Below are 22183 nucleotides of genomic sequence, written 5' to 3'. Positions count from 1 at the left end.
GCTTGGTGTTTACAGGTTTGGTTGTTCACATTTAACAGCTGCTCTTCATGAGCTTCCAGCAGAACATTCTTCCTCTCAGTAGTCTGATGATGGTCCTGTCAGTTTAAAGATGATGGAGAGAGCTTTTGTGAAAGCATTTATAGACGATCATGAGTGAGATGCACTTCGACACATGGAAACTGCAAGCCAGAATTACTAAGAACTGAAGTGGAGATCACCATGTGATGTTGTTTTTGTGCCCCGAACTGCACAAACACAAAAGTTATGGGTGGAGAATATTGATTTAATGAAGAGTGAGAAGGTTTGTCAGGCTCTGTGATCAATAGATTTACCAGCATCTGCCTTTCAACACCCAATATCTCTAACATGAATGACAGAGCCATCACATGCCTGGCACAATCTGTTATGCTCTTGTATAAGAGGCAGGATCATAAAAATCAAACCAGCTTTGAGTCTGAGCTCTCACATACCACCAACAGAATCCAACAACACTTTGTTGTCAGGTAGAGTTTTCACTTTTCTCTCTCCCTCTTTTCATCTGGTTTCACTTTGTAACTAACTGCTACAAATGCGAAATGCAACTAATGAACCTTGTTTGTTTGTTTGGTATGGCTACAAGGTTAGCATTTATCGTAACTACCTTGGAATACTGCGTGGACACTGTGTGACTGCAGCATGAGGATCAGGATACAGGTATACGCACCCGGGTCATGATCTGAATGGTGAGGTAGTGCAGCACAGCTCCCAGCATCACAGCCACAGTGTTGGCATGGTCCCTGATAAACTCCCAGCTGCCCTCAGACATCAAGGGGGCAGCCACCACTCGAAACACCACCAGGGCATGAGCGAGGCCAATGATCAGCATCAACTGGAACATAATTAAAAACACCAACATGTTGCATCTTATTCCTGCTCCAGCACACCCCCTCTGCTGCAGTCCACCACGACCATTTATGTCTTCTTCTATTGTGCTGGCCTTACTTTCTTTATTAATTTTAATTATTTTGCAATAAAGTGCACAGTTGCAAGTGCATGTTAAATGGCAAATGCCAACATCTATATAGAACTTTTATCTAAAACGCTCATTCACCCATTTACACACTCACGCTGATGGCAGTGAGGGACCACAATGGGTACTGGCCTTACTATTGGGAGCAATGTGGGGTTCAGTGTCTTGTGAACAGGAAGAGGTGGGTAATATGATATTACAGCTGTAATCCCAACTGATCTTTCAGTCGTGAAGTGGTTTCATTTTAGCAGGTGAACATGTCAGTAGTTAGTGAATATTCCTTGGATAGTGAGTTGTCAGTGATGTGTGCAGGATAGATACTCTTCCTGAGGGACGCTTTCAACACACTAACTTTAGGTCTCAGACTACAAACCCTTATGTGTGTGTGTTTCTTACCATGAGTGTTACCAGAATGAGGACTAGAGCGCTGCGCAGGTAGGAGTGTCTGAACTGTTTGGGTTTACAGTTTGGATCATTCACTATTTCCAGAATCAGTTCCTCCTGTCAAAACACACACACACACACACACACACACACACACACACACACACACACACACACACACACACACACACACACACACACACACACACACACACACACACACACACACACACACACACAGGTTAAAGGTACATGCACATTACAGAAAGGTTTCTGTCTATGGATCAAGTGCTTTATCAAGAGCTGTGCCAGGCAGAGGTGTTTTTTCAGAAAAGGATTTTCTCTGAAAAGTGAGTTGCTTTTTTGGGTGTGACTGTAAATATTAGTGGTGATCATTTGAAAGAAACCTGCAACTAAAAACTTGTTTCCAGATAATATGATTTAAGATCAGCTGTTTCTACATACACTGTAAGCAGAAGCCCCTCAGCAGACCTTGACTTAAAATTTTCCAAGGTCCAGAATGATGACACTTAACTGAGCTCAGTGGAATGTAAAGATAAAAAAAATAATCATGATTGAAAAAACAAATCTGGAAATGTATCATCTAAATCGTAAATAAATGTAACTGTAATTCTGTAAATGAAAACTAGAATTTATTTACTAAACAATCTACCTATAGCCTACAGGAACCAATGGTAACAACTGCTTGAAAGGGCAACACAAACTCAACCCTTCAGCTTACATTAACTGTGCTGGGATCAGGTTGGGTTCGTACATAAGGACAGAATGCCTGTTGGATTCCGGTCGGCCATGGTCACTGCTCAGTTGGACTAGGGGTGGGTTTGGACAGAAATATGTGGCCCAAGTCACACTTTAAAACAGATATGCAGTAGTTAGACACAGTAGTATGTGTCCACTTGTGTAGTTTTTACCCATCAACCTAAAAAACTAAATGAATTTAACCATCATTTTCCCAGTATCATGCAGCTGCTGTGCCCACTGACTGTACAGGTTTACATCACAACATGCAGTCAGTGAGGATCTGTCTGGTGCAGCTAATTTACTTATGATATAGTAAAACATGCAGGCTGCAGCATGAGAAGAACAAACAAACTGAGGGCTAAGAGCAAAGGAGAAAAAGATCTGAGAAGTTGTGATGTCTTAAGGGATATTAACAGCATATTGTGTATACTACATATTAACTGGATAATATAGTGTTCTACTGTATATTAGCTGGATATTGGGTACACTCCTTTACAGCATATTAACTGGATATTGGGTATATTGTTTGTAGCGTGTGACTGTTTGGGTTGGGTTGTGTGTATTTATTGTTGTAATAATGTTTTATGCTGCTCTCTAGGGCAGGTCTGTGTTGAACAGGAGCTATTGATATTTCACTGCATTAAGTGCAGCGGACCTTGCTACAATCGCTCCCGGCCACAGAGCCGGACCAACCAGACCAAACACCACTGCAAATGGTGTGATCCCCTTAGGAAGAGAGGGAGGAAAGCCGGAATAAAAGCAAAGCTAATCTGACTTTCAGGAGTGCTTCTCTCTAATAATGTTACAAAAAAAAAAACAGGAAGTCAGAAACTTTTGTGCCCAAATCTTTACAGACTTGGCTCCATCACAACATCCTGGATCAAACTATTGCACTTGGGGGGTGGACCATGTTCTGTGCTGACAGAATGCAAGACTCTGGTCAGACAAGGAGAAGCAGACTCTGTGTTTACATCACTGGTGGTTGGTGCTCAAATGTAGTCAAAGTGTGTGTGTTTGTGTTGAAGATTAAGATTCAAATAATGCACTACAGGAACTGCATGAGGTCACTAGCAGCCATAACAAGAATGGTATTTTTATTGTTGGTGGTGATTTTAATCAACCAGACCACAGAACTATTTACCTAAATTTCACTGGCATATCCACATCAACACCAGTAAGCAACCCTGGACCATGTTTACATTAACATTCATAGCAGCTACAAAGCCTTCCCTGGCCCACATTTTGGTCAGTCGGATCAATTAACTTTAACTCGTGGGTCCTACTTTGGACAACCCTAAATGACTGCCTGTTTTAACACACCCCCATTATGATGAAGTGCTTTGAGAAACTGGCTCTCCAGTACATCAAAGACATCTCAGCCAGCTTGGACCCTCACCAGTTTGCATTCAGAACCAACAGATCTACAGAGAATGCCATCTACACTCTCCTCCACTTAGTCTTCCCACATCTTGAAAATGCCAACACCTGCAGTTCATTTGAATATTGTTTGTTAATTTCATCTCAGCATTTAATATAATCTCCTCCATGAAACTGATTGGAAAACTGTGCTCTGGGCTTGAGTACCACACTCTGAAACTGGATATTGGACTTCCAACCATGAGATCTCAGGCAGTTGGACCTTGACTTTGGTGTTCAACACCTGAGCCTGCCAGGTTTGTGTGGTCAGCCCTCTCCTTTAAACACTGTACACCCACAACTGCAATCCCCAAGATGGAGAGAATTCTGTTTTGAAGTCTGCGAGCGACACAACCATTGTTGGCCAGATTTCAAACAATGATGTGACTTCATATTGCAATGTAATTAACAACCTTGCAGGGTGGTGCACACACTAATTTTAGGAAAAAGGAGGCAAAGACACACATCCTTGTCTACATCAGTTGAGCTGAGGTGGAGCAGGTGAACAGTTTTAGTTTCCTGGGAATTAGTATCCCAGAAAACCTGTCATGGACATCACACATCTTCAGTCAGGTGAGAAAAGCTCGGAAATTACTTTATTTATTAAGGGAAGAAGGAAAATTTCCCCTGCTCCCTTTAACTTTTACAAAGGTGCTATTGAAAGCATCCTGACTGGAAACAATACAAAATGGGATATGCACGACCCATAAGGGCCCTGCAGTAGGTGATTAAACCTGCCCAGAGCATTACTGGTATCCATCTACATAGCACAGCATGGACAGGATGTAAACGCTGCTGTACCACCAGAGAACAGAGCGGCTTCTTTATGTAGACTGTGAGACTCCTCAATTCATCCTCAACACTCTGCCATAAATGAAAGGGTTTTCTTTTGTTTTGTGTGCAATGTAAAGAGACTACAGCTAAGATTTCATTGTACAACCCTGCGTTGGAGAATGAGAGGTTTATGATTCAGGTAACACATTTAGGGATTTTTTTATGATTTTTATGAACGTTCCACTGAGCTCAGCTTGACACCATAAAGAAGGAACTTTCATGAGCAGTTTGAGATTTTTCATAGCAGTACATCACTGATTGTAGGGATGCAATCAGTGAGGTGCAACACAACACTACTTATAACTGCACAGGATCTATACTCAGATGAAGATTTGTCTTCAGTCAAAGATACAGTATGATCTGCACATTTAAGCAGAAAGAAGTACCTCCTCCTCACACCAGTCATAGACCTTCCACTTAGAAACATGTCTGGCTCTATGTCTCTTCCACAGCTCCAGGAACAGAGTGGCTGAAAACAAAGAGACAGCCAGATAAAGAGGTACTCCAAATCACAAGAGATCATATTAGATTAGACATCATAATACATCACTCACCCCAGACTGCCATGAACATGGCAAAAGCCACAGTGCCCTCATTGTCAAACAGATGGCTGACCTGTGTAGATACAAACACATCATTGTGTAACAAAACAAAGAAGGAAGATCAAAAATCTGGTACCACACAAACCCAGACCTCTTCACCACTCAAATTTAAGGACTGTTAGCTGGTAAAGCGTTTGTTACTCAGTTACTAAGAAATATTTATAGCACCCCACTTGTGTCAGTTGTTTGTGGTAAATTCCAAACCCTTATCCCAACATACATTAGCAGCTGTGACTTGGTACTCCAGACCTGTCCAGCTTTACATCTATCTACATGCTAAAGCTGCAGCAAGACTGATGATACTATACCCTAACTTGTTACGAGAGATAGTGTTGCATGACATACTCATCGGTTAGTCCTCACCCTGAAACATTAATGAAGCACAATTCTAACCTCTGCGTGGCTCATCTCAGTATGTTTATCTATATGCAGACAGTTTGTAAGAGCAAAATAACATTTTTCTTTCCTGGTATAATATAATACAGTATTTTTCCTTATAATCCTGTTAGCTGGGGCTATTAGGACTAACCAACTACTCTGCAATACAGCAACAATGCTGTTTCTTCATTTCAATTTTTTTCGACATGGATATCAGCTGGTAAGCACAGAAGTTGGTTAACAGGGCTGAACAGCTCATGTTAACCCCAGGGACCTCCTATAAGTCAGTGCAGCATCATACACTGTAAAATAAGGGTCAACCAAGAAGAAGCCTGTTTAAAGGGGCTTCATTAAAACTCTCTCCAGAGTGTATAGCTAAACGTGGTGCTTCAATGTGTATGAGGGAAACTGAGCTTCAAAAAAATGATAATGTATGATGCCCAGCAAAGGTGGACTTTGTGACTCTGTATAGGTCAAACAACACTTGCCACAAACTTTCTGTGCAATCCATCACTTTAAATGTTGATATATGCAATTAACAGCAGAGCTGTCATTAATGTGGATCAATGTTGATTTTGTCAGAAAATAATGATTTCCTCAACAAATGATGGCTGTGATGCTGTTTGGTTGACTGTAACTGGCAAGAGGAGGATAGAGGAGATTGAACTGTTTTTATATTGCTCAGGTGTTTCACTGCAGACAGATGAGCTACTGCTAAAACCTCTACTAAAATCACCTGGAACCACCGTTGGTGTGGACACAAATTGTTATCACACAAAAACAGGACTTTAAAATTTAAATAACTTAATGCAGACGTAATCTCAGTCACACCTAGTTTGTGTGTTACAATCCATTTTAAGTGAGTAATGGAGAAGTTATACATTTGATTCACACTCTAATTTGAACTGCCAGCAGCTGGATGAGGAGATCAGATCAACAGAATAAAGACAGAGATGAGATGAGATGAGTTCACCTTAGCGTAGGTGCATGTGTCTGACAGATGCCACACTGTACACCTCTTATCACATCGAGGACACATGATGATGTTGGACTGACACACTTCCTTACTGAGGACACACATAGAGACAATGATTAAAGGGTTAATGGAAATATAAGGTCAATCATGTTGTGTCAGTGATTCAGCTGCTTCTTGTCTGCACAAACACGATCAACAGGAAGAGCTGGCTTCGCATTGCTCTGCTGAGGTCCAGTGAAAGAATTTTTTTCAAATAAAGGCTTGCTGTGGAAAGTGAAGTGAAGTGACAATGGATCCTATGCAAGAACCGGTCATATGAACAGATTTGTTTTAAGTAGCATGTAGGGGTGATTTAACAGAATGTGTAGCCTTCACCCATTTTCTCGTATTCAAAATAGTTTGTTAGGCACAAATTAATTTCACAAGATTTCCAAATCTGTTAAGTCATGTACAGTCTGCTGACTTTCTCAACAAGGGGAAAACACTTGCCCTGGGAATCATGATTTCTTAATCTGAATGAAACTAGAGTTTAAATATGGTACCAAACTTGATACAAAATATATAATTATATATTAAATATAACTTAAAGACAAAATGCCAAATAAATACGCTCTCCGTCAGATCATCATGGCTGCTAATTGACTGAATTTTCTTCATATTTGTTCAATTATTTTTCTTGTCATATTTCAGTAGAGCAGCTTATTGTAGATGCTACATAAATCCAGCTGTCTCAGCATCTGGTCTCTGTCCAGTATCATCTTCTGTTATAACAGCTGACAACTTGCTGTAGAATGTAATATCATTCTCTGTCAGAGTACAGCTCTGCTCTGAGAGCATGTTGTTTTTAGCTGTACTATTCCCATTTTCTCGTCGTTTCAGCCTCTCCACACAGCTAAATTTGTCTTACTCTTTGGTAACATCTTGTGAATGAAACTTGCCCACAGTTCAGAACAGGAATCCTATGCCAATTTTAGGGGAGCTGATTATACTCACGATCAAATGTCACGATGGCTTAGATATAGATGGTATTCAACAGGTTGAAATGAGTGATTTATGACGAGTTTGCCCAGTTAAAAGACTCTACTGAATCAGACTTTAATAATTCACACAAAGCTCACAGAGAAACTCAGATAGGTTAGGAGAAGAATATGAAAATGTTCTTTCATGATGGCTGATGTTTGTATTTTTTGGATACAACCACTAGAAGTCCCCAACATCATACATTTTCAAGTTCTAAACTGTTTTATAGCAGTTTGTTAATGCAAAAGGACAAGTGTTTTCCAAGGTTTAAACCATTTACCACATAATATTACTTCTATAACTCACATGAGAGTGTTGGTGTTGAAAAAGGCAAGTCCATAGAGAAAAACTACAACACCCAGAGCTGCAGCTGGAACCAGCAGCTTGGTGTACCAGCCAAGCCACAGGTAGTACAGAGCCACCTTCTCTCCAAAGTAACACCTGCAGGGAAGAAAGACACGGCAAGATGGGATTGTAGTTTGGGAGAGGCAGTGCGATACAGGCTTTACAAAGACCAGTGAATTCAGAAGAGCTATAAACACTTCGGCCTTTCAACAACTGAAACGTCATATGATCTAGTTTGTTTCAAGGATCAGCAGACATAAATCATAAAGACTGCTTTCTCTGCAGCCCTGAAGACTTGCAAAGCTACAGGGAAATACAAATACAGCAAAATAAAACAATCCCGGAGGAAAACCTGCTGCAATCTGGAAGATGACTTATTTTAAAGTAAGACAACAACCCCACAAATAAAATCAGAGCCTAATGTCTCTGAATGGCTCCAACAATATTAAAGGGCCAGACTCTGAATGGGCCCCTCCTTAAACTGCCCCCTTACTGTGGTGGAGGGGTTTGAGTACTCAAATGATCCTAGGAGCTATGTTGTCTGGGGCTTATTGCCCAAGGCAAACAGGTCCTAGGTGATGGGTCAGATTAAGAGCGGTTCCACAATCCCCTATGAAAGACAAGAAAACAAGGACCACTACGTCGCCCGAACTGGCATTACCGGGGCCCCACCATGGAGCCAGGCCTGGGGTTGGGGCTCGCAGGCGAGTGCCTGGTGGCCGAGCATAGCCCGAAGGAGCGACATGGGCCCGTCCTCCAGTAGGCCCATCACCCACAGGAGGGATCAGAAGGGGCCGATGCTGTGGGATTTGGGTGGCAGTCATGGGCAGGGGCCCCGACGGCCCAATCCCTGGACTCAGAATCTGGCAATGGCGACATGGAATGGAGTTTGAGATTGACAGGCGGATCGGTGCAGCAGCAGTAATGCAGTCGTTGTACCGGGCAAACTTGTCATAAATCACCAGTTCGTCGTGGTGAAGAAGGAGCTGAGCCGAAAGGCAAAGCTCTCGATTTACCAGTCAATCTACGTTCCTACCCTCACCTCTGGTCATGAACTTTGGGTCACGACCGAAAGAACAAGATCTCGAATACAAGCGGCTGAAATGAGTTTCCTCCGCAGGGTGGCGGGGCGCTCCCTTAGAGACAGGGTGAGGAGCTCTGTCACTCGGGAGCAGCTCAGAGTAGAGCCACTGCTCCTCCATGTCGAGAGGAGCCAGCTGAGGTGGCTCGGCCATCTTTATCGGATGTCTCCTGGACGCCTTCCTGGGAGGGTGTTCCGGGCATGCCCCACCAGGAAGAGGCCCTGGGGAAGACCCAGGACACGCTGGAGGGACTATGTCACTCGACTGGCCTGGGAACGCCCCGGGGTCCTGGCCCCGGATAAGCGGAAGACAATGGATGGATGGATGGATGTTTGCAATGGACCCATGGATGTACAGACAACTGAATTACTTCGATGCCAAAGAAAAGCTTCTCGTGCAGATTCTGCTGTTATGAGTAGAGTCTTTTTTTCTATGATTCCTAAGCAGATTCATGGATGTTTATTTATGATGGACATCAGAGATAATAATAGACTCTGGAAGTGGAAGTGTGACACAAATTGCAGCAATCTGTGTTTTTAACTACCTTAAACATCTGAGCTGTGTGTCACAGCCACTGCTGCTGCTTCAACTGCTGACTGTACTGTAACTGGTCAAATCAGCAGCCAGACGCAAAACTGCTGTTTTTGCAACACTTGCACGCACCTGTCCCTTTCACATCACACAGTATCTTCAGTTTTAAAACACCTGACTTCAACAGGTTTTATCTGGTTTCCTTAATCCATTACGCTAACATCCTTAACAATGACAGACAAACAGACAGCTACAGTCAAACAGTTACATACAGATAAAGTTACAAAGATTTAAACACAGATACAGAAACAGTCACAGATACAGACACATACGTGCATTAAAGTTAAACACAGACAGACAGTGAAATACAGTAAGACTGACTTGACATCGCTGACTGGTTGGCCTGTAAACAAAGCCGACCATCGAGCCCACTTCTTCTTCAGCTGTTTCTGCTTCTTTCTCTGAAGATCATGGAAAAAAATCAACATGGAAACATTAGGATTTTATCCTGTATAATAATACACTGAACACATTTCACATCAACACCACAACATCTGGGCAAAGTGTATTTCAAAGTGTTTAGAAATATTTCATGTGTTCACCTTCACAGTTCTCACTCAATGTCAATAGCAGAGAGAAACACTGATGCCTTTGTAAAAGAGAAGAAATAACAGATCTTTCTGTTTCATCACCTTCTTACTGGGTTATATTTAGAAAAATGTAAAAGTAAAAGTCATGTTTTTCATGACATACTGCTCATGAAATACAAAGCTCACACTCTTGTCAAACCCTGAGGACACGGCTATGATTTTTTGTGTGTGAGTGTGTCATGTTACTTTTTAACTACAGTGTCAAGTTATTGAGCCTTTTATGTGTTTGTCATCTTTACACAAAGTCATTTTTTTTCGCTCATGAATTATGATCACAGATGACACAATGGGAATCGATGGGAATGTCCAACTTTCAGTCCCCCTTTTTTCCAGTGCCTTTGTAGAATTTTTGTCTACTCAGATAGGGTTGTTAGTCAGTATGAATCTCACTTTATTGATATTAGAACGCTTCTGGGTAGCCTTAAAGGTGTACCTGAGGGGCCACATTATGTCATGTGGATTTCCAAGAAAACAGTACACCGAAAAGCTCTGAATTTGAAATGCAGCATATAAACAGATTCAGTTTGGTGTCCCCCCATTGATGACCCCTTCCGAGGCACGGCCGTGACCTGGTGGCATTCATTACCCTTATGTAATTACATTACAAGGCACAGGATTCTTCTTGTTTGGACTTAGACACGTCCTCCCTCCAATAAATAGTGAACGACAGACTTCCATGGCTTTTGTAAATTGGCAAAATTAGGTAAATCGTGTGTGGGGTGACAGCTCAGCTTTTACAAGACCTGGTGAAGGAAGCAACATTTCATTTTTGCTGGCACTGACCGTCACTTTCACTGGTTAAAATGACAAACATCTCTGGCTTCAGGTCATATCAGCTGTCAGTAATTCATGTTAATTCTGTACATAACTTGATGACAGGACACAGTGAAACTTATCTGTTTTCGTTGGTTTGTGTGGCTGTACTCAACCAAAGACCATTTGTGAGGGAACAAGGTCCACTCTGTATCACCATTGGAAAATCACAGTTGACTGAGTGTTTCTATAGTTCAACATCTACAGCGAGATGTGTTCTCTCTGGCAGATTGCTTCAAGTCAGTTTCATGAGTCAAGCTCTCCAATTAAATGTTTATTCATATCAGATCAATTATTTAAACTTATCAGCTTAATAGTTCTGAACCAGTGTCTTCAGTGTTGTGTGAGTAAAGTGTGAAAAATCAGATGTGTCAGTAGTGAAGCTGATGAATGTAAGATAGTTTGAAGAGATCAGTCAAATATTGACTCACCTCATGCAGGCAGAACACGGTCTCAAACACATCTTTCATCAACAGTTCCTCCAGGTTCTCTGATTGAATAAAACATTATCTGCATGAAAGACTGCCATTTGTTCCATGATAAAAGACATTATACATCTGTTATGGTGATATTCAATACTCATGCCTGTTAAATGTCTGTGTGGATGATATGTTCTCATATTTCCTGTATGTTTGCTGAAGGTCTACAAAGCCACAGATGATAGTATCAAATAAAACCAATCACACTCACCTCCTGTGTTGATGAAGGTCTGATGAAGGATAAAATTGACAATTCGGATCCTGGTGAAACAACAAAAAGTAAAAAGTGAAAAAACTGTATCTGTGGGATCCGAATGAGTAGGTTCATAGAATATATGAATATTCATATAGTATTTTGACTGGACAGTATTTTGACTGTACAGCTGTTAGTATACAGCATATAAATCCATCCCGTATCCTAAATCCAGTCAGTCCAGCTGTCAATAAAACTTAAGTTCTGCTCCTCTTCCAACAGGTGGAGGAGAGGAACAAATAAGTGGAGGAGAGGAACAAACTGGTGGAGGGAAGGAGCAAAGAGGTGGAGGAGTAGAATAATAGGTGGGAGTAGAGGAACAAACAGATGAAAGACAGGAGCAAACAAGTGCAAGGAGAGAAAAACACAGGTGGGTGGAGAGGAGTAAAGAGGTGGAGGAGAGGGGCAAACAGGTGGGGAGGAACAAACAGTTTGAAGAGAGGAAAAAACAGGTAGGGGGAGTGCAGTTACACCACACACAGCTAACCACATGAAATCATGTATCAGGCTGCTATAGAATAACCACACACACCTCTACACACATCAGACTGGTCCGTTATAACTCTGTATTCTGTTGTATGTGTGAGATATACCATTACCAGAGCTCATTAGTCCTGTGTGTCACAGCCTCCTTTATAGCTTTATTTGGAACAGACGTTCAAGTTTTATTCTTGAAATACATTACAGTGTAAATGCTGTTGTCACATCGTTTACAATATGATGTAACATTTACAACATGAGATGAAGTAGAAACAGCGGATTGATGTGATTATATAACCTGCTTCAAGCTCCTTCAACATTTTTCTTTTGTTTTATCACCATTGTACAGATTAAATAAAAAAACATCACTGTCTGACTCTGGCTGTTGATTTGTGGTTCTATGTGTTCAGGTTGTGCCGCGCTATAATGTCCAGACAACAGCATGATTTATTGCAGTTGTTCTCATGCCTCACTGTGATTTGCTCAGCCGTTTCAGAGTGATTTAGACCAGAAATGTGATTGGCTGAGGGTTTATTTATTAATCTTAACACCCTCTGATCTATTTTCACCTTCACCCAGCTCTTTTGCACTTTGTGCTGCTGCACCTTCATGAACCAAAAAAGCAGTCAGTGCACACATGATCTGTTGCTCTGCTTTGGTTGCTGTTAGGGGTGGGGGGTGAAACAGTTCTGTCACTGTCACCCTTGGATTTTGCAATAGTGTGACAAATGTTTTAGCCTATATAAATAGTGTGCTTTACATTGGCTGCGATAACATGTAGGTAGAGGGCTACACATGTACTCATAGAACTGGAGTAACATCCACCAACTACTATTTCCCTCGCTATAAAGCTGACTTCTGTAATATTGAGATATGAAAGGTAACCAACACAAAAGTCTTCTTCTTCTTCACTGACACCATCTCAGGAAGTGGAAGCCCAGTGGATGAACTTGAAATGTCTGTGTGTTTGTTAATCATTTTACTTTGAACTGCTTTGAGGCCTAAAACAGAGCAGGTTTTACTTCAAAATTGAAGCTGAAGGATGAATCAATCCTGACTTCAAACTGACTGAACCTCTTTTGCCATTTTTATGTTGCTTTACTGTTTATTTTGCTGGTTAGCCTGTTGAATTTGCTGTTAGCATGTCCCATGGTTACTGTGGCTAGTAGCATCTATTGTTGACCCACATGCTGAAGCAACGTTGCCATATTTAATATTGAGGGACAGTCAAGAGAAACTGTGTGAACATTAAGCCTTATTTGAAGCCAATTAAATAACCAGAGAAGCAGGTTGGATGTAGGAAAATGTTTTTTCATGTTGCTTTTTGTGTAGTCTGGACCCAACGTCATCTGCACAATTCACAATGTAATACACAAACTCAGCTGGTTTTGTTGGTACAGAAAGCCCCCTCTGCTGCGTGCCCCATCATGTGTGTCTGTGGCTGTCATATGTAAATGTGCTTGATAGACATGCTCCATGGTACAATGACTGTAGTTATATAATGTACTTTGGGTTTTCTGCCAAATAAATGCTGCTGAGATGCCTAATCCAACACCTTGTCTAACTCTGAGAATGAATCGCATTACATTCACTAATTAACCTACATTAAGGCACAGGTTGCTCTTAGATTCTTAACCTTACACTACTCTACTCTGCTCTACCTTACAGGTAGAATAATATTTTGAATGGAGTATCCCATATACCGTAGTATATACTTTATAAGAGCAGACAACAATCATTTTCTACATTATACCAAACAGAATTCAAGGCATTTAGAGAAGACTTTTCCCTTTATCCCTGCGAGAACGCGGTTGTACTGTTATTGTTGTCTAACAGTATCTCCAGCTCAGATAAGCGTGCCAGGAGTTTAGTCCAATCACAACATGACTCATTTGTCAGCTTCTAAGGGCCAACCAAGGACTCTGCTAACCAACCCCCTGGTTGGTCCTGCCTACATTAGTTAACCAGTTACTGGTTGTATTTCAGACCTTTTTGATGAGAACTGATCATTGACATTCGGTGAAAAAATACATCTCCTGCAATTAATCAACTACTTGACTAATTTTTGGAAGTTGTTCATGACTACTAAAATACAGCAGTCGTGAATGCCCTTATGTATATGTATATATGTGTTTTTGTGTTACCTGGTAGCCTGGGTGACGCTGCCCCTCACATCTCCGCACCAGTTGCAGGAGTCAGAGACTTTGAGTAGGTACTTGTAGTCTTCAAAAGTCTCATGCGGAGCACGGAGGCCAAAAAACACTTTGTCATCGTGGGTGATCCTCTAACACAAACGTTTTAGTTTATTCATACAATCATTCCCACCATATTACATCACGTGTTAGGTAAGGGTGTTTGGAAGAAACGTGGGACAGTAAAGGAAGCAGACTCACGGTGACAGTGATGTTTTTCTTTTCGAGCTGCTGGATGAAGGCTGTCTGTCTCTGCACCCTCTGGTCCATGTCATCATCCACCCTGTCGGCCACCAGGACATAGTCAAATGTCCTCTGGGTGGGCTGTCAAATAAATATTTACATATTGTTAAGTAGCTCAAAATAAGTACTGTAGTCAGAGACACTATATTGCGAAAAGTATTGGCTCACCTGCCTTGACTCGGTCTATAGCGATTGACTCTGCAGGAAGTTGGCGACCTCTGTGCACTAAGCACCTCAGCATCCTGCGCCATCATTTTACATGGCCAACCACTTCGTGGCTGAGTTGCTGTCGATCCTAATTGCTTCCAGTTTGTTATAATACCACTGACAGTTGACTGTGGAAAATTTAGCAGCAAGGAAATTTCCCGATTGGACGTGTTGCACAGCTGGCATCCTATCACAGCACCATGCTGGAATTCACTGAGCTCCTGAGAGTGAGCCATTCTTTCACAAATGTCTGTAGAAACAGTCTGCACGGCTTGGTGCTTGATTTTATACACCTGTGGCCATGTCATTAGAACACCTGGCTTCAATTACTTGGATGGGTGAGCAAATACTTTTGGCAATATAGTGTCCATATGCTAAAACAAAGTATATCAAAGATGTCTCAATGTGATGGATAAATGATATTTGGGATAAGTGACTTAACCCACAGTATTCCTCCTGTTTCTGTACACGACAACTCTTTTCCTCCTGTCTCTACCTATTTGTCATTATTCAAAACATACAGTTGTTTCAGTCTCATAATACTAATAATGTTTACAATCAGTTATTTCTTTGTGAGCTTTGTGACACCAGAGGAGATAAATTAAAATATCAGAAGCATTAAAGTGCTTCTAAAGACCTGCTGTCAGTCACCTGAATGTGATGTGCTGATGTTGCAGGATAACATCACCAAAACTGTCCAATTAGTACGTTACCTGTCAGTCTATATGACTTCATGTTTACTCCTACTGGTCTGTTTGTAAAAGTCGGTGTGAACATGAACTGAACCAGAACTGAAGGACAACTGTGGACCATTGTTTTCCCCTTGACCAATAGAAACAAAGTGTGAAAGAGAGCTAACATTTCCTTAGGACTCTGTATTAAGGTGTCAGTATGCTATCTGATTTCCGATTACTGTGTTACTGTGTCTTTCTGGTAGTATACTTTTGCTGCCCTAGCTTATCTCAGTTGTGTTCACAGTTATCGATCGCCTCTCTCTCTCCCTCTCATTCTGTTATCTCTTGCTCAGTGTGTCAGATATTTAGCTCTGCCTCCTTTAGTGTTACTGGTACATGTAATAAAAATAGTTTAATGGCTGTGTTTGAGGCGAGGCTTAGTGAATTGGAAGTAACCAAGGAAACTCAGTTGTTGGTAGATTGGTATTCATGTCGGTGGAAACGACACCTGATTACGGCAAGGCCACCAAAATTAATACTGCTGATTTGTCCATATATAAAGACAATGTCAGACTCCATAGTTTTCTCTGGACCTTGACCAAATCTAACCAGTGATGATATGTTTAGCCACATGTCATCGATGAACAGCTTGCTCTTGAGCACATGATGCTGGCTTTGTAGATAGTTAGCACTTTTTTTGGGAAGGACCTGGTCTGATTCGGAAGATGGAATTCTTCCCATTTTTGATGCAGCACGTCTCATTTCTAGAAAGAGTCCATCATAGCACTAAGGCAGGTGGAGGTTCCAAATGACCTTTAAACTGCATCAGACAAAGGACTTGTCTCTGTACTTGTCTTGTTAGATCTTAGTGCTGCACTCAACACCATTGACAATCACATCCTATTACTATTATTCGAGACTGGAACATTTAATTGGCATTAAAAGAACTGTACTAAGCTGGTTTAAGTCCAATTTATCAGATCACTTTCAAAGATGAGCCAGGAGATAGATACCTTAGTTCAGCATAAAGACTGGATAGAGGGGGGAGACAGCTAGACAGGGAGGGGAATGTTGGCAAGCAGAGGATCTATAAACTGCAAACTTCCAAAAGCTTAAAAAAGTGACAGCTGGCTGGTAGATTTCAGCGACCAGGCTTAATATGGCCCACCTCAGCACCACCCATGGTTCTGAGAGCTCTGTACTTTTGAAATTTGCCAAAATGTTGAACTACCGTACCTACAAAGGACCAGTTTATAATTTTTGAAGTGTGCCTTAAAATAATACTATAGGTGTCTATATGAACATTGAAACAGGGTTTTCTCCTGTAATCATTCCTCCTGTTTATACTGGATATTAACAGATCACAATGTGTTTTCAATGCAAATAATGGAGGCTAAAACAATCTGACACATCAAGTGGTTATCTTCCAAATTTTTAAGTATGAAATTTCCTTTTTGTGTTTTCACAGTGTTTCCTCGTTGACTGCCGTGGAGGGACACTAACACAAAAAAGGAATTATATATCCTGAGTTTAAAGAGTTTTTGATGGCATTTTGTTTGTACAACCTTTTTACGGTTTGATATCGTTAGTCTGTGATCTCTGAGATGTTGAAGGACTCACAGTCCAGCACCTCAGCTGAGCACAAAGACTAGAGGCCCTGCAACAACACACCTGTCTTACCTACATGCTGTGTCTTGTTAGCTAGTAAGCTAGTCATCCACTCATTGAATGAGTCAGCTGAGTTCTGTCCAAAGACACAGGTTCAGGTTACTACACCTGCTCTGAGTAACATCATGTGCTGTTGTTCAGAGTTACAGCAGTGAGCACATGTGACAGAACCGTTTAATGATAGGAAATGTTCTTACACATGTTTTGTCCAATAAACAAGATACAACATGCAAATGAGACAGCTGACAGGTTCACGGTTTTATCTTGAATGGTGACAGCAGGGCATTTAACAGGAAACTTGGTATCTGTTCATGTCTCATGGCACACAGGTTTATCTGTTCAACAGAGTCAATGAATCCTTTCATATAAGCAGATATGTTCTCCATGTGCATGCTAATGATGAGGTCTGTCAACAGTTATCTGCTTCATGTATGAAAAGTTCAGAAGAGGAGGAGGACAGAAACGAGGATTCTTACCGTTAAAGGAAGTAAAGGCTCAGTGTCGTAACTGTCCTTCTGTCTGTCCCACAGTTCAATGTTTTCCTTAAACACACACACACAAACACACTCAGGTTAAAGGTACATCACATTACATTATGTACATTACAAAATGGTTTCAAGTGTTTTATCGAGGGCTGTGCCAGGCAGAGGACTTTTTTTTAGAAAAGGATTTTCTCTGAAAAGTGAGTTGCTTTTTTTTTGGTTTGACTGTAAATATTAGAGAGAGAGAAAGATTAGCATTAAAATGTTTTTAAACCCTGTCTCATTTTGCTCCTGACATGTATGTTTATACTGTGTAACTTGACACATTACTACTCTTACAAATAAAAGCTTAAATTCTTAGATTGTCCTTGAAACAGTCATTTCAGGTCACTCGCGTGTTTACTACTGCAGTTTCACCTTGTCTGGTATGACCAGTTGACTTATGGTGGATGTTATCTAGAAGAACTGCAGTGTTTTTTTTTCATCAGCTGGGGAAAGGCCAGTGGCCCGTTGATGCTCATAACAGTTAAATCAACATTTTTTTCTTGTTCTCCTGAGCTATTTGTTTAAATACCGGAGCACATCTATTCTGTTCATGCTATATAACAGGAGCCCTGATGTCAGCACAAGCATTGGATATATTTTTGCAAGACAAGCAAATGAAGCCGCATTGAAACATCTATTCTGAGAACAAGCTGACATGCAGGCAGACATCAAGCTCATCTAATAGGCTCTGAAAACATAGCTATGCAAGCTTTCATTTCCTGCAGGCATTGTGGATGCAGCACAAGCTGGCCGAGCTTAACAGGCTGGTTTTGTAATGTTTCTTTGCAAATGCATCAGAAATGAAGAACCCATCAAAATGAGGGAATGATGAATGAAAGGATGTTCTGCTGCCTTTAATTTTTAATAGTTAATGTTAGCTAACTATAGACTTGAGAAAAAAGGCCACTCAAAGGCTACTCGCAGCTACTGGCAACTTTTAAGGTGGCATGTTTTTGTGCATGTTACTCAATTGTGAATCAACTGACAGATCTGAAATGTCAATGTGACAACTTTACAATTCCGTTTCTTATTACATCATGTCTTCTCTGGAATTCAAATGCTGACCTGGAGTTACAAATAACTTCACTTTTAAGATCTCTACAAAGAAATGATAAGTTCTCTGTAAGTCCTGAAAGGAGAAAAGTCTCATTATTTCTTTTGAAAAGTTCAGTCACTACTCTTCCTCAAATGAATACACTCAGTGGTTTTAGTGCCTGTCTGGTCTGTGTGACCAGTTTGCTTGTGGTGCTTAAATGTTAACAAAGATATTTTTTCATTTGAGTTGCTACCCCATGTTTCGATATTTTCTGCTACATTATCTCCCAGTGTTAGAGAAGTTTCACCTTAAATCTGTAACTGTCAGTGTCTTTAACAAGCTCCTATTAACTCTAACTTTTTAATTTTTTTCAATGATTTTTTTTCACCGTGGGGTTAACACAGAGTAGAATCACACACATACACAGAAATAAGATTAATTGGCTTATATTCACAGGAAGTATAAAAGACATTAGCGCCCCTATTAAATGAAGAAATCCAACTGAATTGTGAGGGAAATGACTTCATTCTTTGATGTTGAGTTGCTGACAGAAGAAATCCAAGGACCTTGCAGTCATGTCGAAGAGGCCCAAAAAACTGAGGAACTCGACAAATGCAGCTAAATTTAGAGCAAAACAATGTGAAGTTCAGACGTGAAGGAGATTCTTTCCAAGAAGATTTGTTATTGTCACACACAACATACATGAAGCACTTGATTTTACAAAGAGATGAAATGATTTGTTTTCTAACTATATTGAAGCACTTTCTTTGATAGACAACATGATGTTGTGTTGTATCCAATTAATTGATATTCATTACATTTTGAATGTTTTTTCATTTAATTGTTGGAATTTTACTCATTACTTGTTTTACTCATCATTACACATGATTAGACACTGTTTCTGAATGATAATTAATGATTAATGATAATTAGCCTGAATTATAAAACACAGAATTCAGAAAAATCAAAGTGGAAGACACAGAATTTGAGAAAATATAAAACAGAATAGATTTCATAGGGTCCCAATATGAATCTGACAGTCAGGTACTGGTTATATCAATGAGGGGTGGCTGAGCAACAGAAACACCTGTCAGTATAACACATCACAGTTCACCAGCTCACAACATGATCCTACATGAGCCAACATTATAAGTTCATTAAGGAGGATCTATAACACGGCTGTTGAATTACAAAGATCTCCACTTACTGATCACTGTGTGTGATGAGTGGAATAACTTATTTTAAAATAACTTTTAGCAAGGCTGCTTGTAAAACCTTAAATCATTCCTCCAGCTGATCACATGGTGTGTTGTGATTCATATGATACAACCGTGGCCAGCTGTCATTCTTTGTTTTCCTCCCTAGCAGACATTTAGCAGCCTGCACGTCCAGACCTGTCTTGTTTTCTCCCTCTCTCAGCCTCTGCCTTGTTCTGCTCAACACCGTTTCCACCTTTTACTACCCTTACACAATTTACATTTGAGATAAGCTGATAGATAAGCCTAGTCTCTGGATCTGCTGGATCCACATATACTGCAGTGAACCTTAATCATGGGTGTGACCCTGACTGGTCCCAGTGATAAACAGGTTTCACTTCTGAGCCCACACATACACAACTGATTTAACTGATCACTGACTCTTCACACACATTTAACGACAGTCACAGAGAAGGCCGTTCATTCATCTCTTCAGTTTCACACTCTTCACAGCTAATCAATTCATGCAGCATCAGAAAATTATTTCAAATCAACAGTCTCTGGTCTAGCCTCTGAAACGTGACTATTAACCATGTTTTTAGTCTCTCAAACTGAATATTTTTAGACTCCTGGTGGGACAAAATGAAACACTTTTTATCCTGGGCTGTGGGAAATTGTAAACGTCACTCTTCATTTTCTGATATTTTACAGACCAAAACAATGACTCAGTTATTAGAGAAAATAATCAGCAGATTAATTGATAATGAAAATAACTGTTAGGTGCAGCTTAAGTCTACTTATTTTGGCACTTGTTTAAAACATGTCTATATTCAGGGTTCCCCAAAATGTATTCATATTTGACATCTATGAAGATTTGGGAAGTTGCACACATTTTAGAAAATCTGATGAAGACTGCTGGGAAAGAAACTGTGTTAGCAATTCAAGTTTTCAGGTAATTATAATGTCATTTGAAAAAGAGAGCCTTCTCTCTTAGTGCTGTCTTAGTGTTCCCAGGTCAGTCCCAGAAGTGAACCAGGACATTTGATGGGTCCGGATTAAATGTTTTTTAAACCTTTTAGTACATTAACAGAAAACAATCTGCCCACAAAAACTTTGTATCCTGCTTCTAGTCGATTAACCATTTCACCTTTCCTGATAAGAGCAATAAAAGAAGCCAGCCCTTATACTGCACTCTGTGTATGAATGTGGTCCTGTTGGCTGCGCTCTTGTGTCCCATATGAAAAGATAGAATTAAGGACCAATTCCTAGTTAAAAGGTTTGGTGCCCTGTTACATTCAATGGACAAACCTGAGAGAGTCTCCTGAAACAACAATGGTATTAAACGATGAATATGGTTTATCTTTTTGTTTACCTTATAATTGTGTATAACTTACTTTATATGTATTATTGTAAAGTCAAAGTGAGAAACATGAAAAAGAATGACAAGTAAACAAATGTTTTGGGCATATATTAAAGCCCAAAACACACACACACACACACACACACACACACACACACACACATCTACACATACTTAGACTATATTTATAGATTGTTGGGCAATTAAATGCATCGGATTAATGACTGGACATCATACATATGTTTTGTCTGTAAGAGTACACTAACATGTAGTGGAATAGAGGTATAAACTAGGCAAGACCTAGCCTAAAACACTGAAGCACCTCGAAATTTCACTTGAAGTAATGAATTTAGTTACATGATAAAGGATAGCTAGTTAGCATTACTGAGAGTGAAGTGAATTTTTTAACAGTGAGCAGTTCCGTTATTCATTACAAGCCTGATAACACAATTTACTGCAGCTAGCTAACACCCACACCTGAAACTTCAGTGAACTTAAGTTCAGCTGTGTGTGTGTGTGTGTGTGTGTGTGTGTGTGTGTGTGTGTGTGTGTGTGTGTGTCTGTGAGAGAGAGAGTTAGTTTACCTCCACAGTCTTGAAGAACATGTTGGAAGTTCCAGCCGTGTTGCTGCGTCGGTCAGAGAAAACTACATCCAAGGAAGTACATGTTCCCGCGTGCAGCTCTGCCCGGCCTCATTAACAGCGCTGCATTATTAAAATCAGCCAATCATAAATTAAAATTTATCTCATCAGTGACTCTTCTCCTCGCTCCACTTCCGCATATTTTCAGACGACTGGTCTTGTGCGCGTGTGTACACGGATAAGGTAAGGTGTGCCGCTTCACCTGAGCTGCTGACGTCACCCAAGACGGGGCAAACTAATGTTGCGTTTAACGTCCGCCGGAAATCTAGGAAATAAGGTGCTTTTAAAATACTGTATGAACTTTTTTATATACTGTTTATTGTCAGTTTTAGCATAAATATCAGTGGATGTTTTTCATCCCAGCTTGCATAGAGGAAATACTTTGAAAAATACTGTCAATGGTATGAAAAGGCTAAATAGTCAGT

The 22183-nt window shown here is 40.5% G+C and overlaps 1 protein-coding gene across 2 annotated transcripts in view; it reads right to left on the bottom strand.

Moving 5' to 3' along the window:
* The window catches only part of LOC121609533 (anoctamin-9-like), a 29149-nt gene extending 7258 nt beyond the window's left edge, over positions 1–21891 (bottom strand). For both annotated transcript variants that reach the window (XR_006006997.1, XM_041941193.1), the window contains exons 1-13: positions 21702–21891; positions 17475–17540; positions 14408–14530; positions 14159–14298; positions 11493–11542; positions 11234–11292; positions 9721–9800; positions 7688–7822; positions 6359–6452; positions 4960–5020; positions 4792–4874; positions 1406–1510; positions 704–868 (exon numbers count right to left, since the gene is read on the bottom strand). Coding sequence is in view for 1 of the 2 variants with exons in the window: in XM_041941193.1 (XP_041797127.1) it covers positions 704–868; positions 1406–1510; positions 4792–4874; positions 4960–5020; positions 6359–6452; positions 7688–7822; positions 9721–9800; positions 11234–11292; positions 11493–11542; positions 14159–14298; positions 14408–14530; positions 17475–17540; positions 21702–21722 (1182 nt within the window). In the remaining variant the exon portion in view is untranslated. The remainder of the gene's footprint in view (positions 1–703; positions 869–1405; positions 1511–4791; positions 4875–4959; positions 5021–6358; positions 6453–7687; positions 7823–9720; positions 9801–11233; positions 11293–11492; positions 11543–14158; positions 14299–14407; positions 14531–17474; positions 17541–21701) is intronic.
* Between the last annotated feature and the right edge of the window lie 292 nt (positions 21892–22183).

This window comes from Chelmon rostratus, chromosome 1 (assembly GCF_017976325.1).
Source record: "Chelmon rostratus isolate fCheRos1 chromosome 1, fCheRos1.pri, whole genome shotgun sequence".
Lineage (NCBI taxonomy): Eukaryota > Metazoa > Chordata > Actinopteri > Chaetodontiformes > Chaetodontidae > Chelmon > Chelmon rostratus.
This window is presented reverse-complemented; position numbering and strand designations above follow the sequence as displayed.